The 17,667-nt window shown below is 47.2% G+C and overlaps 1 protein-coding gene across 1 annotated transcript; it reads left to right on the top strand.

The window, feature by feature from the left end:
- Positions 1 to 5,160: 5,160 nt before the first annotated feature.
- LOC309844636 (spermatogenesis-associated protein 31E1-like) lies at positions 5,161 to 11,093 on the top strand. Its single transcript, XM_082691730.1, has 4 exons — positions 5,161 to 5,425; positions 6,165 to 6,222; positions 6,798 to 6,858; positions 7,110 to 11,093. Exons 1-4 carry the CDS (start codon positions 5,228 to 5,230, stop codon positions 11,059 to 11,061), a joined length of 4,269 nt encoding a protein of 1,422 aa, XP_082547856.1. The 5' UTR covers positions 5,161 to 5,227; the 3' UTR covers positions 11,062 to 11,093.
- Positions 11,094 to 17,667: the final 6,574 nt, after the last annotated feature.

Raw genomic sequence — 17,667 nt, 5'->3', positions numbered from 1 at the left:
AGTAAATGTCAATGGTAATAATAATAATAATAATAATAGAATAAATAAAGGTTTTTAAAATGGGTACACCTCCGAGGATCTTAAAAAGAAATGCAGCATGGGTTTAGGACTCAGAGAGTTTAAAGGTCAGAACAGGTCAGGAAGAGTAAAACTAATTCCATTTCATAGATTTGAGCAATTACTTAAGGAAAAATTCATTACATAATACACCTGTTAGATGCTGAGAAAGGAGTATGGAAAGGGACTATCTTATCTGATAAAACACTATCAAAATATATTCTGGAAAGGGATTCAAGATGGCGACAAAGGAAGGTCCTGATCTCCCATAAACATAAACACATCAAATCTACAGCTACATATGGATCATTCCCCTGTGAAAAAGATATGAAATCTGGATGACAATCAATGGATAAAAGAATGTCATTGAGACAGGTTAGAGAGGCAGAGATGTGGTCTTCACAAAAAACTCAAGCCCCAGAGCCCAGCACACAATAGAGAGGGGTCTTACCAGTCTGGTGCTTCCTCTGGAAAAGTGAGGAGTTGGTGCCTCATATCAGGCAGTCCAACCCTTGGGATCTGCACCAGAGAGATGAGTTCCCCAGAGATGCCTAGCTTAGAAAACCAAGGGAGATGAAGGATCCAAAGTACTATAGGAAACTGAGGTTCTCCTTCTAAAGAGCTCATGTTTGGTTTCACTCATCTTGGGATCCTGTTCAAAAGCACCACTTTTTTTTTTTTTTTGATGTGGAAAAATTATTTTTTTAATTTCTTTTCAATGTAACAGTATTCATTGTTTTTGCACCACACCCAGTTTTCCATGCAATATGTGCCCTCCCTAATACCCACCACCTTGTTCCCCCAACCTCCCAACCTCCGCAACTTCAAGACCCTCAGGTTATTTTTCACAGTCCATAGACTTTTATGGTTATGTTGGGGTCTGTGATCAAAGGAACGAGACTGATACAAAGTGAAGGTCAAGCAAAGCTTTATTTCGTGCCAAGCATTAAGAATCAAACTGACCGGTCAAGAGTGTCTCTTACGGAAAGGTGATGACGATGACCCCGGCAAGGCCGCTCCCAATGTGGCCGCTCTGGACGAAGCTGCTCCCCAGACAGGGCCACTCCCTGGACAGGGGCTGCTTCTGCGAAGCTGCTCCCTGAGGCCGTGGCTCGGGGCGGCAGGGCCGCTGGCAGCTCTCATGGTTCTGATGGCTCTGACAGCTCTGACAAGAGCTCTGAAGGCTTGACAGCTCTGATGGCTCTTACAGCTCTTACAAGAGCTCTGACGGCTCTTCTACTCCTCCAACGACTCTTCTACTCCTCTGACGGATCTTCGACAGTTCGGACAGCTCTTCTACTCCTCCCCAGCCTCAGCCTCACAGACTAATCTTTATAGGGGTGGTTGAGCCCCGCCCACACACAGGTGGCCAGTGGGATTTAAGCTCACCTCAGTGGATATATGCACGCCCCACTGATTGGATGTCTTCATCTGGCCTGACCTGCCCTTGTATCTAGGCTTTGCAAATAAGTTCCTCTGGGAGGGGCAGGGTCAAGCTAAGTTCACTGCAACAAAATGGCTCCCCCTGGCCAACCAGGCCCTTACAGTTCACCTCCCCCTTTTAAAGTGCCTAGACTGTATGGCAAGAAAATTCATTTGTTTATCTGAGGACATCTGCCTGAGGGGCAGGGGAGAGTCAGAGGTCTCTCTGGAGACAAAGGCACTGGAAGACACCATTTGTGTGTTCTCTGCCTACCATGTTAGCCAAGGTATGCACACTGTGACACAGCACCTTCCTGTTGCCTCACAAGAAGGGTGAGGGCTCGTAGTCACAGCATGGTCCCACCACCATGCTGAGGCTAGAGAGAGTGGGTGGTAGCAGCAATTCTTCACTCCTGCAAGGGCAGACTCGTGTGAACAGTCATGGCATTCCCCTGCCCCCAACCTCGGGCCTGGGATAGGGCACTCTTTCGCAGCACAGCTGAAATTGATGAGTGCATGCAGTCAAGGCATTTTCCTGTTCTCATTCTGAAGCCAGAGGGCGTGCCTTGCCCCCTGCTTGTACCAGCTTCCCTGCTAAAGCCAGTAGGCATATGAAAACTGCACAGATGATGCCCCTTATTTGTTTAGCTTTGGTGGTCAAGGGGGCTGGCATTCCTGAGCTCCAGGGAACTATAACAAATGCAAAGACATTTCTTGGCAGACCAGTACCCGCAGGACACTGAATAGACAGCAGGCCAAAACACAACTCCTGTCTTCCTGTGAAAAAAGCCTTTTTACTTACCCTGGAGCTTCAACCTGAGGGACAAGCTTCATGTCTGCCAGACATCTAGAGGCCACAGAGGTGCCCCCAGGGAATGTAAGCAGAGAGAAACCATCCTTGCTCAACCCTTTGCCTCAATACAGCTCTACCAAACATCCCAGAAAGGAGCTTATACACTTATCTGGAGCCCTGATTTTTGAAACTGTCACCAGAGACACCTCCAGATCTCCAAATCTGGAGTCCAACTGGGATTGAAATTGTCACCCCACAAGACTTTATATATTTGCACACTTTAAAAGCTTCTGCCTGAGAGTCTGACTTCCAATCAGCCTAAGATGAAGTGTTAGATTAGATTCATCTCCTTGGAACACTGACAGGTCTTAGGGACAGATCAGAAATAAATCATACTGTTTAGACAATCACAAAGGTTAGGAGACAACTAAGAACCAGGACAAGGGTAAGCAAGAAAGTTCATCTCCCACACATGGCAACTTTTCATCACTGGAAGAAGTAGTCATTTTGCCAAATATATAGAAACACAGGAAGTCAAGCAAAATGAGAAAATAGAATTACGTTCCAAATGAGAGAAGACAAAACTTCAGAAAAACGTTAATGATATGGAGATAAGTACTCTACATGTAATGAACTCAATTTGATAGTCATAAAGATGCCCATGGAACTCGGAGGAAGAATGAAGGAGCACAGGGAGAACTTCACCAGCAACAGGAAGTGTGCGAAAGAATCAACCAGAAGTGACAGATGAAGAATACAATAATTAAACCGAAAACTACACTAAAGGTGTTCAGCATGAGACTGGATGAAACAATCTAACCTCAGATAGAGTCTCTGAGGTGGAACACAAAGCTGCCCAACAGAACAACAAAAAGAAAAATGAATTCAAAATGTTAAAGATAAGTTAATAAACTTAATGTGACATCAAGCAGGATAACACTCAAATTAAAGAGGTCCTAAAGGGAGAGGAGAAACAGAAAGGTGAAGAAAACTTATTTGAAAAAATCATGGGTGAAAACTTTCCTAATCTGGGGAAGAAAATACCACACTTGGATATTCAAATCAGAAGAACAAACAAACAAGTAAAAAACACCTCAAAGACCCCAACACCAAGTCACATTATAATTTGAGTGTCAAAAAATAATTATAAAAAGCAGCAGCAGAACAGCCATTTATTATGTGTAGGGAAGTGTACCCAGTAGGCTACCAGCAGATTACTCAGCACACATTTCACAGGCCAGAAGAGAGCAGTGTGACGTATTCAGAGTGCTGAGGGAGGCACCTCAGTAGCACAATTGGTTAAGTGTCTAACTTTTGGTTTCTGCTCAGGTCATGATCTCAGGTTTCTGCTCAGGCTCATGATCGAGCCCCACCTTGGGCTCCCTGCTCAGTCTGCTTCAGTTTCTCTCACTTTCATCCCTCTTCCAAACAAACTGTTAGGGTCTGTGATCAAAGGAACAAGACTGATGCAAAGCAAAAGTCAAGCAAAGCTTTATTTCATGGCAAGCATCGGAAACCAAACTGACCGGTAGGGGCCATCTCTTACAAAGAGGCGACAATGATGACCCCGACAAGGCCGCTCCCCAGACAAGGCCACTCCCCGGACGACGACGCTCCCTGGATGATGACCCTGACGAGGCCAATGACTACCCCAACAACTACCCCAATGACTACCCCAATGACTACTACTACTCCCCCTAAACCCAGCCTCACAGACTAACCTTTGTAGAGGTGGTTGAGCCCGGTCCACACACAGGCAGCCAATGAGATTGCAACACACAGGGAAAACTGCACAGTCATGCTCAGTGGGCAATATGGGTGACCAATTGAATTTCAATTCACCACAGTAAATATATGCAAGCCCCACTGATTGGATGTCTCCATCCAGCCTGGCCCATCCCTATATCTGGGGTTTGCAAGTAAGTTCCTCTGGCTAACCAGGCCCTCATACAGGCCCTCACAAAATAAGTTTTTAAAAACAAGAAAAAAAAAATGCTGGCTGACTGCAACCTGCCTTTTTTTCCAGGGTGCAAAAAGAAAAACACGCAAACAAGAATGCTCTACCCAGCAAGGTTGTCATTCGGAGTTAATAGAGATAAAGAATTATCTAAATAAAGTAAAGGATTTTATTACCACTAAACTGGCCTTATAAGAGATGTTGAAGGGACTTATTTAAACTAAAAAGAAATGACATAATTAACAAGAAAATACAAAATAATCTTAAAGACAAACGCAACATAGTGTATGTACAGCAGAGGTAGTGGGTAAATCACTTATAAAGCTAGAGTGAAGACAAAAATAGTATATTTAACTAAAACTACAATAATTAGTTAACAGATTTATATTTTAAAAAGGTCGTGACATCAAAACCATTAAACATGTGGTTCCCCACAGTATAGAACTTCAACAGTTTACAACAATGGAAAAGTCATCCACACAGAAAGTCAATAAGAAAACATCAATCTTAAATGAATCATGTATACTGGGGTGAATGGATAAAGACATTACACACATCAATACTATTCAGCATAAAAAAATAATGAAATGGTGATGGTCGTGGTAACATGGAGAATCTTGAGAATACTGTGTTAAATAAAATAAGAGAAAGACAAATACCATATGGTATCACTTGTATGTAGAATTGAAAAACAAACAAACAAAACCCTCAGATTCATAAATACAGAGAAGAGATTGATGTCTGCTGAAGGGAGGAACTTGGAGGCCTGGGAGGGTGGGGGGATGGAGCCGCAGGATGGGGGAGGGGCTGCTTCTCTTCTGTCCCCTCCCCCTCCCTCAGGAGCCCTTTGTGACCAGACAATAGCTCTGTGATGTGGGCGTGGGGCTTGTGTCTGCACCTCCACACCCAGGCTCAGTTGCCTGAGGGCAGCAGTGCGATTGGTCACTCTTAGGGCTCGGTTGCCCGAGGGCAACAGTGCGAGCAGACACTAATGTTTGATGAGGAAAGAGATGGGGAATTATCTTTTCCCTCAGGAATTCTTTATTGATAATTGGCTGAGCTCCAGCCCCACTATCTGGGTAGTTAATACCATCTTTGCCTTGGTATGTGGGCTGGGGCTCTTTGCCTTCATTCTTTCCTACTTCCAGCCTGATCCATCCTCACCACAAGGCAACAAACAAAAGAAGAGCAGGAAGGTAAGGAACCCTCAGCCCAGACCCAGCAGAGTGTGATTCTATCTTCTTTTCTATTATTCTTTCCACTTTTCTGAGTCACTGGAGAGACTCCTGAAATGGGAAAGAATAGATCGGGTATTCTCAGGAGAGAGTAGACCACCATCCATCCAGGACAAGCCAGACTCGGCAGGGGTTAGAGGGACATGAGGATTTCTCCCCGAAGATCTCAGGCCAGAGTCCAGGTGTGGTGGAGGGGTCCAGGACAGCGTCCCAAACACAGTGACTGATGGCCGAGGACCAGAGGCTAAAAGCTGCCTCTCTAGTGGAGGTCAGGCCCCTGAGCACCAGGTAAGCAGCCGCCGTCCCAGGACAGGTATTTCAGGTGAATGTTCCCCCTTCAAGGCTGATTGAGGGCAGTACTGAGCCCAAGAGGTCCCAAGCAGCAGCTAGAGCGGGGCTCTGGCCTTGGAAAGTGGGGTCCTATGTGAAAAAGTCCAGCTGTGCCACCAGGTCTGGTATTGTGTGTGTTTCTTGAGCAGAGGAACAGTGGCAAACTTCTTACATAGACTATCCTTCTGTACATTCTTCAAAGAAGGAAAACTGGAAATATTTGTATCCATTTTGAAAAGGAAATGAGTAAAACTAAAGAAAATCACAGTCCACCCCCCTTAGTTAAATGTAGGAAGTCACACTACTCATGAGCAATGAGCACCTGCTGCTGGGGCGGGGGTCCCAGCCTCCCCGTATTCTCTTATCTCAGTACCGAGCAGAGCCATGGAGAAGGGGCAAAAGAAGCCAGAAGAGCCAGACTCTGAAAGGTGAGCATCCGCCACTCCCCTGCATGCCCCAGTTACACTGTTCCCCTGATCTGAGTCCCAGCCCCACCATCTCCAGGACACCAGGGCCAGAGCCCCAGGAAACAGAGCCCTGGGTGGTGGGTTGGGGGCTCCTGGGAGGGAGAGCACAACCCAGAGGCTTCCCAGATTTTGCCCCAGAACAAAGCCCTGAGGGGCTGGAAATGGGTGTTGCCCGGTAGGGGCCCCAGGGCCTGGACTGGGGGCAGGACCTCCTGCTCCCACTGTGGACAAACTGTTCAACTCAGCTCAGATTCCTCAGATTCCTCAGCTCAGATTCCTCTGTGAAGTCATGCAGTCCTTCCTCCCCCAGCAAGGTCATGAGTGAGAAAACACTTTGGAAAAGACAAAGAAATCCCCAAAATGAACCCTGTAAATCCCCAAAATGAACCCTGTGTGGGCATGTGGCCTTGGACAGTGCTGTTTGGGACTTCCAAGTCCAACCCCCCAAATGTCTTCCCTAAAGGGACATGGTATCCAGTCTCCTGTAAGACCCCTGGGCCCCCACCTTCCCCTGTAACCCAGTCTCCTGTTTCCAGCTTGCAGAAATTGCCTGCACGATCTGGAAGAGGTCCACAGTTTAGTCTCCCTTCTGCAAAGGTAAAGAATCTGTCCCCTTCTACCCAGGGTGGGCCTCCCTGAGTCTATGGTCTGACCCCCAGGGCTGCAGGGAACGGCCTCTGGGGCTGTTTGGGGAGGCTGGGAGGAGCCATGGGACAGATTGTGACCAAAGCCCCAGGCTGAGAAACAGCTGAAGCATTGTGATGTGGGTGTGGGGCATGGAGGGCCCTGGGGTCCCCTCCCAGCCCCAGGCTGCTGCAGGGACAGCTCACACCTCCTGTCTCCCACAGCCACCTGGAAAGGCTCTCTGACCAGGCGGGCTTTCACCAGTCCTTACGGCAAGCAGCCCCTGGGCAGGTGCGCCAAGGGGTGCCAGCTGGAGCCAATCAGCCATGCAGGGAGCCTGTGGAAGACTCTGCTCCTGCCATGGATTCATCACCTGCTCGTGCTCCGATGACAGGGCCCCCTCGGCCTCTGGCCTCCACCCTGCCAGTGAGACCTCAAGAAGAGCAAACTAACTTAAAAAAAATCCTACCAGACACAGTGAGAAAGAACTTTCTTCCAGGTAATTCCTACTGGGCCTCTCTCATTCCAGCCATCTCAGGTCTTGGCCATGCCAGCTACCCCATTTTATCCTTTTCCTGGTGGTGGGAAAGTACCAAGTCCTTGTTCTTGCCTGGCACATTACAGCACAAGTGCCAGCAAGAACACGTGTCCTGCCACCCATCAGATGCCTCGTTCTGGGGTGGCCTTACCAACAGGCAGATAGAGACTCATAACACTTCGTTTGTCAATCCGGATGTCCAGAAGCTCCTTGAACTACTAATCAGCAAAAGGGTAGAACTGAAGTGTTGGAAGGAGAAAAAAAAGGTTGGGTCAGTTTTCAAACAGTGGTGCCCAGACAACCACGTGAGCTTCTGGGGGACTCTGTGGAAGCTGCTGGGTGCTGAGAAAAACCCCACCACCCCACCAACCTTCTGGAACATGAAAAACAAAGCAGAGCCACTGGCCCAATCTCAGTCATTCTCATCTCCCAAGGTCTTGGAAGACCACTTGCAATGGAAACACAACCAGCTCTTCTGGGGTCTCCCCTCTCTACACAGTGAGTCACTGGTGGCCACTGCCTTATTCTCTACTCACTCTTCTCCACTACAGTCTCCCTCTGTTTTATTCAATGGGACCTCTAATTGCTTGCCAGTTTTAAAACAGGATCAAATATCTTCACAGTTTTCCCATGCCCCACCATTGCTCCACCGTGGGATCCAAACCCAACCCTCAAAGCTAACCTTGCCCCAGCCCCAGGTCCCCCTTGCACCCTCTGTCCCAATAAGACCACATTCTCTCCTATCCCAGAGGAGGAACAGTGGGGTATCTTGTGCTACATCCCAGAAAAAGACACAATTCTTCATCCCAACTAAAATGCAACATCTGGAGTGGCCCTTGTTGCCAAAGCAACAAGGAATAAGGAAGACTTCACCCACTATGGAGAAAAGTTCTCCAAAATTCTTTAGCCAAGTCCCTCCCAAGCTTCTGGAGGACCACCAGGCCTCCCGGGCCGACAGATCAGGTTCCACCTTTCAAGGGGACTTTGTCATCTTTAATATCCAGAAGCCACAGCTTCAGAAGAAGCTCAGCAGGGATAAACAGCAAAACAGCTTGCCCCACAAGGTTCAGCTGTCTCTGGAACTGAGGTGGCCTCAGGATGAATTCCTGGGGGTGAGTCAGGCACAGAGAGAGCAGCGGCTCTCAAGGCCCTTTGTGTTTAAAGGCAAAAGCAGCCAAGCTACATTGAGGACCAGGTCCAGATACCACAGGAAGTATCAAGCAAGATTCCAACTAGAGAAGAACTTTGGTAAGGGTCTATGGCAATGTCTGAAGAGGATGCCAACAGGTCTCTCCAGGATCTCAGCTAGGTACCCAGTGAAGGTTCTGGGAACCAACTCTGAGAAGGAGTTTGGAAAACCCTTGATGAGGACCATGGAGGGTGATCCAGGAAAATACTTAGCCAAGGGCCCAGATAAGAAATATCTAGAAAAAACTCTAAATGTTCATTTGCACAGGAAGTTGGGACAGATCAGTAAAGGTCTGATCCCTGTGACTGTGCGTCGATCCTGGTTTATGGCCAGCCATGCTTTTCCCAAGTCCCAACCCCACATGGCTATCAGAAATCTAGCACCCTTGAAGGATCGGAAGCCCTGCATAAACACCTCTCATGAGCTGTCCTTCCTTTGTCCTAACACTCAGCAGAAGCTGGAAACACACATCATAAGTTTTCGAGTGAGGCGTAAGTGGGACCTACCTCTCCAAACTGTTGAGCCCATAGATCTCAAACTACATGAAGCCCAACACTTGCCCTTTCCCCAGTCATCCTTTCCATGCTCATCCACCTTTGTACCTGGGGCCCCCTCAAAAGCCAAATTTAATAAGTTCTTGGGGAAACCACCTCAGCCCCATCCAGGAGAGAAGGGTATAACTGAAAAGTCTGATCCCACTTCAAGGAGTCCCCTGCCTGTTCCCTCACCCATATGTGAGCAAATCCAGCAGGCCCTGGGAGGGACTTCACCTGGTGATGGCCATCAGTCCTCAGAGACGTCTTTATCAAAACAGGAGGGCAGATCACTTTCTCAAGCCTCCATTCTCAGCCTCCCAAACAGAACCCTGCACAGCAAGACTGTTATGGGGGCCAGGGAAGACAATCTGGAGCCAAGTCCAAGTTTAGCAATGGCCAGGAATGAACTAAGAAAGGAGAGTGGGGGTCAGGCCTCACCAGACATGGTAGCAACACTGAAGATGAAGCTTAGGTCCCAAACTCTAAGGTCTGAAGGGGCCACAGAGGTGATGGAGGCCAAGAAGGCCCCTGCTTGGAAAGTTGTCTTAAGTCCCAGTGGGCTGGCCAACAAACCAGCCATTTATGTGGATCTGAGGAGATCAGGATATCCAGATGCTAGGAAAAGCCCCTCACCAACTACAGTGTTGGTTGCTCAAGATCCAGAGGAGGTAAGCCTTAAAACAAAGGTTAGTAAGATTGAGCTCCAAGAGAAGATAGAGTCAGAGAACCAGCCTGAAGGCCATACCACTGGTGTACTTCCTCAAGATTCTCCCAGTGACATCTTCCTTCCAGACTTTACCACTTGTGTGCTTGTTGAAGACAGGGGCACCAATGTGCTCCTGCCAGACTCTCACACTAATGCTGTCCTTGCTGCAGACAGCTTGACCACTCAAGAGTCACCCTCCTGTTCCCAAATGGAATGTACCAGTGGAGAGACACCAGCTTCCCCAGTGTCACATAACCTTAGCTCAAGTGGATTGAGCAGTGAGGGGCAGCAAGAGCCCTGTGGACCAAAGGTTGAGGAACCAAGTGACAGCCAGAGCAACAGTGAGACCACTGATGAGGGGAAGGACCAGAAGAGACCCAAACCAGAAGAGAACAAAGACAGGTGTGCAGAACCGTTGGCAATCAGGGCTTCCCAAGCTAGCGAGACAGGCCACCCTCCCCAGGTCAGAGGATCAGGAGAGAGCCTTGGGAGCAAATACCTCCAGCTCATGCCACCAGAAAAGGGACATGTTTTTCCGGAAAGCCACTTTAGACAAAGGATGAAAAATTTTCTTCAGTGCCTTAATCCCAATAAAAAAAGCAAAGGACTAGAAGGCCCCCTTCAAAAAGGCAAGCCTGCATTTGCTCCTGCCCAGAGCTGGGTGCCAGTCCAAAGCAGATTGGTTATGGACAACAGGGCTGCCGAAACTCAGATGGTCGCGACAGCTGTGGGACAAATCCTGGTGGAAAAATTGGGACTCCACCAAGGAATTCGGGCCTCAGAGATATATCAGCACAAGGAGTTGCAGGCCCCAGTACATAGGCATTCTTGCCCCCACAGGACTTTTGCCTCCACAGACCAGAAGAGAGTGATGGGAAGGATAGCCTCCAATCAGCAAGGTACCCCCAAGGGTCATAGCTGCCCTAGCAAGAGCCAGCTGACCAGAGACAGGAATGGCAAATGGGAAAGCCTCCCCAGGGACCTGAGGCCCCCAGGGAGACCCGGCCAGCACCAGCTGTTGGTGGCAGGTGTCTCAGGTCGAATTCACCCTTATTCTACATGCAGTCTTCAAAAATATGTCTCAACCTATCAGGCAGAGAACGCTTCACACATCTTTCCTGGTCAGAAAGATTTCCTTCAAGAAAAAATCAAGTATATGCAAAGAAAGCCCATTTTTTCTCAGATTAGCACATCCTCTGTGTGCTAATGACTTCTCTGTGCCACAATTTTTATTGCTTCCCAAAAATATGTTTGTTTTTTTTTCCTCATGAGTGGTGCTGGACTTTTTGTGTGCCCTGCTTGGTGGTGGGTGGGGAGGTGGCTGGGGGATGAAGGTTTTCTCTACCTGAGGGCCTGCTTTGGCTTCCAGAAGGAATGGGGCCTTGGAGGGTCAGTGTGACCTTGGGGTCCACCCCCGAACCTTTCCTCACACACTTTCCATGTCCATGACAAGGTGAACAAGACCCAGAGTGGGACCTTGCTCTGCCCATCCTCTCCTGCTTTTCCTCCACCTGAAATTTGTGTGGCTGTAGGGAGGGTCTGCTGAGGCAGAAATCCTGCTCAGGCTCCAGGAAGATGGAGTCCTAGGTCAGAGTGGGGCCCATAGTTGGGAGATGCAGGCTGGCCCTGAGGGCAGAGGTGAGAAATCCTGCCCCCACCCCCGTCTCCTGTGGGCAGAAGAGGACGGCCACCCCTTCTCTTTCCAGAGAATCCCACCTTAGCTCCATGCAGTCCCTCTTAACACTTGAAGCAGCAAGGGGCGAGCTCGCTCCTGGCGCTGAGGGTGTGTGGGGTGCCACAGAGACCCCCAGGCACCAGCCTGCCCAGTCCCAGGTCACTGAAAGTGCCTGCTCACAAGCACCACCTTCCCCTTCTGGGGGATGGAAGGGGTGTGGCTGTGGGCAGGGGGACCCTGTGCTTAGGGTGGGAGGCCAGGAAGGAGGCCAAGTGACAGGGTACCCCATGCCTGGTGTGACTGAGGACCCTTGGTGTCCCACTGTCACCTACAGGCCCAGAGGGGAGAAGTTAGAGGCCCTGGGACTATCCCCACAGGATTTCCACCTCACTCCGGCTGCCAAGTCCAGGGGTAGAGTGGTGGAGGGGTTGGGGTTGGGGTTGTACAGAAGCCACCTGAGCTCCCACATGGAAGGCCAGGTTCCCAGAGGCAGCAAGGCCTTTAGGCAGAGAAGTTAACCTCTGCACAATTTGATAAGCTTGTAGGACTGAGGGCCCTGGGACAGACCTGTGGTCTGTGACCTTTATATACACTTGTGGCCCAAGGATGGCTCCCAGGGGACTGGTGGGTTCTCGGAGGCCAAGGGACTGGCCTGGCTCCTGGTCATGGTTACCCTGGATCCCAGAAGGGCAGGAGTACAAGATGGAGAACAAGATGGGGCTTGTCCCACCCCCGGCCGGAAGGGACGTGTCCAGGAAGAGCCCCCCCCTCACATGCCCTGCTCCCAGCCCAACATTGTCCTCCAGGGCCCCTTACACATCACTCACATGCTAGAAAGTCCCATGGAAGCAGGCATGGCCCTGTCGTCATGTTGTCAGGATACATGTGGGAATGTATCTCAGGTGGGAATGTATCTCAGGTGAGGGACAAAGTGGGTGCAGTCCTGCTCTGCCACAGCTTCTCCCAGGAGCCAGGTCCTGCCTCTCAGTCCTCATGGTGGGCCAGCAGTGACAGTGTAATCAGGACCCGGGGGAGCTGGTACAAGGACAGACAGCGCCCCAGGCCCTTGAAAGCTCAGGAGAGGGTGGCCCAGATCAGAGTCCTGAACCTGGCTGCTAGGTCCTCCCAGTAGCATCAGTTCTGGGAGTTGAGTAGTCGGACGTGCACCCCATGCTCCTGTTGTTAGAAGTGCCATGGACAGGAGGCTGGTGGAAAAGCCAGAAATAGGAAGGAGCAAGTCCCCTTGCCCTTCTCCTGCCAGATGGCACAAGAAGGCAAGAAAGGGAAAGCCCTATGCCAAGAGACCTTGTGCAGAGATCCCTGACAGAGACCCACACCAAGACCTCCCACAGAGACTCATACAGAGACCCATACTGAGACCTCCCACAGAGACCCACACAAAGCCCACACAGATCCTACACAGAGACCTTTGACAGGGGCCAACATCAAGAGCCCTCATGAACACCCTGTCCAGGGATGATCTTCAAAGGCCTCCCACACATACTTTATGAAGAAACTCTCACAGTGGACAATACCAAGAGACTTCACAGAGATCTGTGACAGAGATCCACATAGACTTCTCTCAGACACACCTCAGAAACCAATCTGAATACCCACACACAACTCTGCAGAGCTCACACAGAGGCCTCCCAGTGCCCTGCAGACACCAAAGAGATATCTTGAACAGAGGCCTCACCTCCATCCTTAGGAGCCCAAGTAGCCACCCAGTGACAGGCCCTGCATGGATCTGAAGCCACTTAGCAAACTGGCAGTGCAGCTGTGCTCCTCAGAGAAAAGGCCTGTGTACTTTTTAATTATGAAAAAGACTTAGATTCCCCCACGTAAACCTGAAAAATGCTTTCCTTCACAGATTTTCATTAGCTTGAGCTCCCACGCACAGTTTAAAGAATCCGAAACTGAAAACAAAACTTTGCCATTGTCTAATGAGGGAAGAACTCTTATTTGTCCAGTTTTAGCTACAGTTTAGTGAAATGGCCTCAGGGGTCACGTTCTTTATTTTGTTAGGGACAAGTCCCTCCACCCAAAGTGACTTCTTCACGTTGGAAGAAGCCATTGGAATGTGGGATGGAGTGAACCAGCAGAGAGGCCACTGACTCAGCTGTCCAGACAGCATGCTCTTTGGCCCAGAGCAGCTTGTGGTAGGTTTGTGAGGCTTGCTTTATTTTTAAATCAAAGAACTCACACTGTCAAACACATGAAGCTGTTTTAGAAATGAGACAGTTTGACAATATTTCTGTTATTGCCTTTGTTTATATTTACTGTTAACAACATAAATTTATATTTTTCTTTTTGTTCCTTTTAAAATATGATAGTATCCTTAGATGATACCACGTATATGTCCAGAATATGAAAAAAAATCAAGAGCTAATGTTCAGCTATGGTAGCTTAAACTTCTGGAGTATTCAGAAAGTTTCATATTTTACAAAATCTTAAGGCACATTCAGTTTCTACGACTTGGGAAGTCAGGCTCTGCTTTATATCAGCTAAAAAAGGGCACACTGCTTAAATAATTTTGAAATCTTAGAAAATATTCCATTTAGTTGCTGCTTGAAGTATATATTACCTCAATTAAATTACTTGGAAATTGGCATTTTAACATCTGTTAAATTTAAAAAGTATACATTTAACCAGTATTTCATTATAATAACAAAGATCTCACCATCTACCTAATATTTTCCAAACTGGGCACTTACTTGAGACTGCATATTTCTCATTGGTCTTAAGAGTCCTGTTGCCCTGACTTGATAAGATCTAGATAACAGATCTCAAGTGTATGCCTAAATCTCTCAGGTCACCCATTGAGGTGATGATGCCACAGTCTTTTGTCTCAGAAGAGAGGAAGAGCTGGTGTCAGTTCTGTGGGTATATATACATTTTTTAATTAAGAAAAAGCATAGGCAGTAAAATATTTTATGGACTCACAGCTATTAATGTTATTAACATTTTGAAATTTGCTCCCTTGATACTTTCTCATGTTACTGAATCACAGGAACTATGAAAGTGGCCCTGGATAGACTATGATGTTCAATCAGTAGTATTTAATAACCAAGACAGCTCATCATTTCCCTATAGATGCCTGCATCCATGATATCCCACAATCATAAAAAAGATACTTTCTTTTTTAAGTGTAAGCTACTTCTAAACCATGGTTTTAGAATAAAATTAAATTCTTGTAAGAAGTATAAAATAAATTCTAACAAAATAGACAGGAATTTTTGAAGCACTACCGTCTTTTGAAGGAAAACCTCACTGCCTCGTCTCATCCTGATAACAAGAAATGAAATGACACAGCTCTTTGCTCTCAGCAATTTATGTGTGTGTGTTAGTTGGTTCTGTGGATCAGATGAATTAGTATTTTTTTTTTTTAAGATTTTTGGGACAGACTATTTTTATAGAAGCGATAAATAGGACATGTGTCTTGTTAGTGTCAGTAGCCATTCTTATCCCACTTGGAATAAGGGCAAGTGAGGAACCGACACAAACATTTTCTGGGAAGTGATTCCATTGCCTTGAACTTTTCTCAGTAGAAGAAAAGGTGGGAGGTCTCAGGTAGGAAGCTGAGACACTTTTGCCCCACAAATAAGTACACAATTCATAGGCTATTAAAACTGGGAGGGCTACTGCAGGTTGTTGGCTGGAAGGATTTGCAGAGAGCAGATGAAGGACAGGCAAATTTAAGGTCTCTTGGCCATAGCTGGGTCACCATTTACAAAATGTGCCCATAATATAAGTAGGAAACAGAACTTGACCAAAGCCTGCTGTGTGTCCTATCTTCCCTCAGTTTACACAGGGAAGACACTGCCCTCTACCACCACCTCCCCCGAGAACCCTCCCTCATTGTCAGACACTTACTGGAGACTTCAGATGAAGAAGTAGGTAAAGAAAGGAAGAAGAGGAGATAAAAGGGGAGACAAAGAACCATTACTAACACACACACACACACACACACACACACACACACACACACACACAATGGTGTTGGTCTCTGCTTTATCCCAGCCACCTAGTTAACAAATGGGGATTCCATGGCATGGAGAATGTCCCCAAGCCACATGGGTACTCAGTTTCCACATCTGACTTTAATCCAATTCTTCCTCTGCTACATGACTTGAGCAGTATGAAAGGATCCCTTTCCTAAGTCAGACAGATGATATACCTACAGGAAATTATTTCCACCACCACCAGATAATGGTACATATCACTATTTCAGAGAGAAAAAAAGGAAGAAAAAGTCATCTTGTCATTTAGATAATGAAAATTTCAGAGAATAGAAACCTCTCTGGATCACAGTCTGGTTTTTCATTTGTTTGTTTCTTAAATATTATATTTGACAGTGAGAGATCATGAGAGAGGGAACACAAGCAGGGGAGCTGGAGAGGGAGAAGCAGGCTTCCTGCCCAGCAGGGAGCCGGATGTGGGGCTTGGTTGTGGGATCCAGCCAGAGCTGAAGGCAGACACTTGATGACTGACCCACCCAGGCACCCCAATGACAGTTTGTAATATTTCTTTAAAAAGAAAAGAATGACAAATGGGAATTTAATTCTATTAACTTTCATGAAAATAAGTACAACGGAGTGTGTTCCACCTTTCCCTCTGGGTGGACTCCTTTGTGAGAAGTGTACCTTTCTCCACATCTTGAATCCGCCTGAAATTCCAAGTAGTCCTCACAGATTTTGAGGATTGGAGGAGATACCATTCCTGCTTTGCTCATCTGAGAGGCTTGGGGAATCCATTAAAAGTGATATGGTTAGGGCTGATTTAATTTTAAAACCTGTTTAACTATTAAGGCCTGCTTAGCTAGAGCGACTCCATATTGCCTAGGTTGCTATATTGTTGTTTACATCCACGGACTTCATTCCAGGAATAAACATCTCATTAGTTCCTGGTATCGATTCCAGTTATTGATTCCAGGAGTAAATGCCTTAACAATAGAAGCCACATACCTTGAAGTCTGCGGTTATGCTCTATAAAACCAGACTGTGAGATCGGGACGGGGTCACTCTCTTCGGAGGAGGCCCTGGCTGGTCAGTCTGACTTCTAGTGCTTGGCATAGAATAAAGCTTTGCATAACTTTCACTTTGTCTCAGTCTCATTCCTTTGATAATGGACCCCAACAGAGACCTTTTTGTGGAGGGGCTCACCAGGGGATTGGACAGGACAGTACACAGGGCTGCAGAAGGAACACATTAGAACGTCCATTTGGAAACTTTTTCATCTCATTTTTTAAAAAAATCCCTATATTTATATAAGCTTTGCCATGGATATAAATTATAGACTTACAATGCATGTAGTTAACTTACAAATAAACACACACACATAAAAGGCTACATACTCTGAAAGATTTTTATGGGCTCAAAGAATGATAGAAATGTAGAGACCACTGACATGAACAAGATTCCCAGTCTTTTCTAAGAAGCTGATCCAGAATCCAAAACAACCTTGGGTTCTGGGCTCCATCAGCCAAACCATGTATATGGCCGGTCCAGAAAGAATGAGGACCGTGGAACTCCAGAAGAGCTGTTTCTCCAAACTTGGCAACCTTGATCATCCTCTCATAGGCAGGGCATGGGTGACACAGAGGTGAGTGAACCATTCTGCCCCAACTCACCTGCAAACACAGCACTGCTGTGCACAAATAGGACCCCAAGCCTGTGGTGAGTGTTGTGTTGAGGGGAAAGGAAAGGGAGCCCAGATTCAGTTAGTGTGCAGTGAAGGAACCTCATGCCCTTCCTGGACCATCAGACCTATGCAAGGTGTGGGGAGGGTGCAGAAGCTGTGGGGACCCTGGACAGCATTTAGCAGAGATCACACACACCATACTCAGGAGAATGGCTTATTGTTAAGAATGCAATGGTTTGCATTTCCATTACATTTTTTGCAAGTATCCTATTGCTTTCAAGGTAAAATTTTGAAGGTAGTAGTTTTATTTCCCAATGTAAAAAAATGGAAAATCCACTGGGAGATGTTATTTGCTTTGGATCATGTGAATAGTTCTGGGGACAGAGAAGAATGGATTCCTGCAGTCAAGCATAAGGACACAGTGATTTGACTAGGAAGCAAGGGGGATAAATACATTGGACCAAATTAAACAGATTGGCTATTCCTCAGGCACACAGC

Source organism: Mustela nivalis, assembly GCF_964662115.1.
Source record: "Mustela nivalis genome assembly, chromosome: 12".
NCBI classification, from domain to species: Eukaryota; Metazoa; Chordata; class Mammalia; order Carnivora; family Mustelidae; genus Mustela; species Mustela nivalis.
This window is presented reverse-complemented; position numbering and strand designations above follow the sequence as displayed.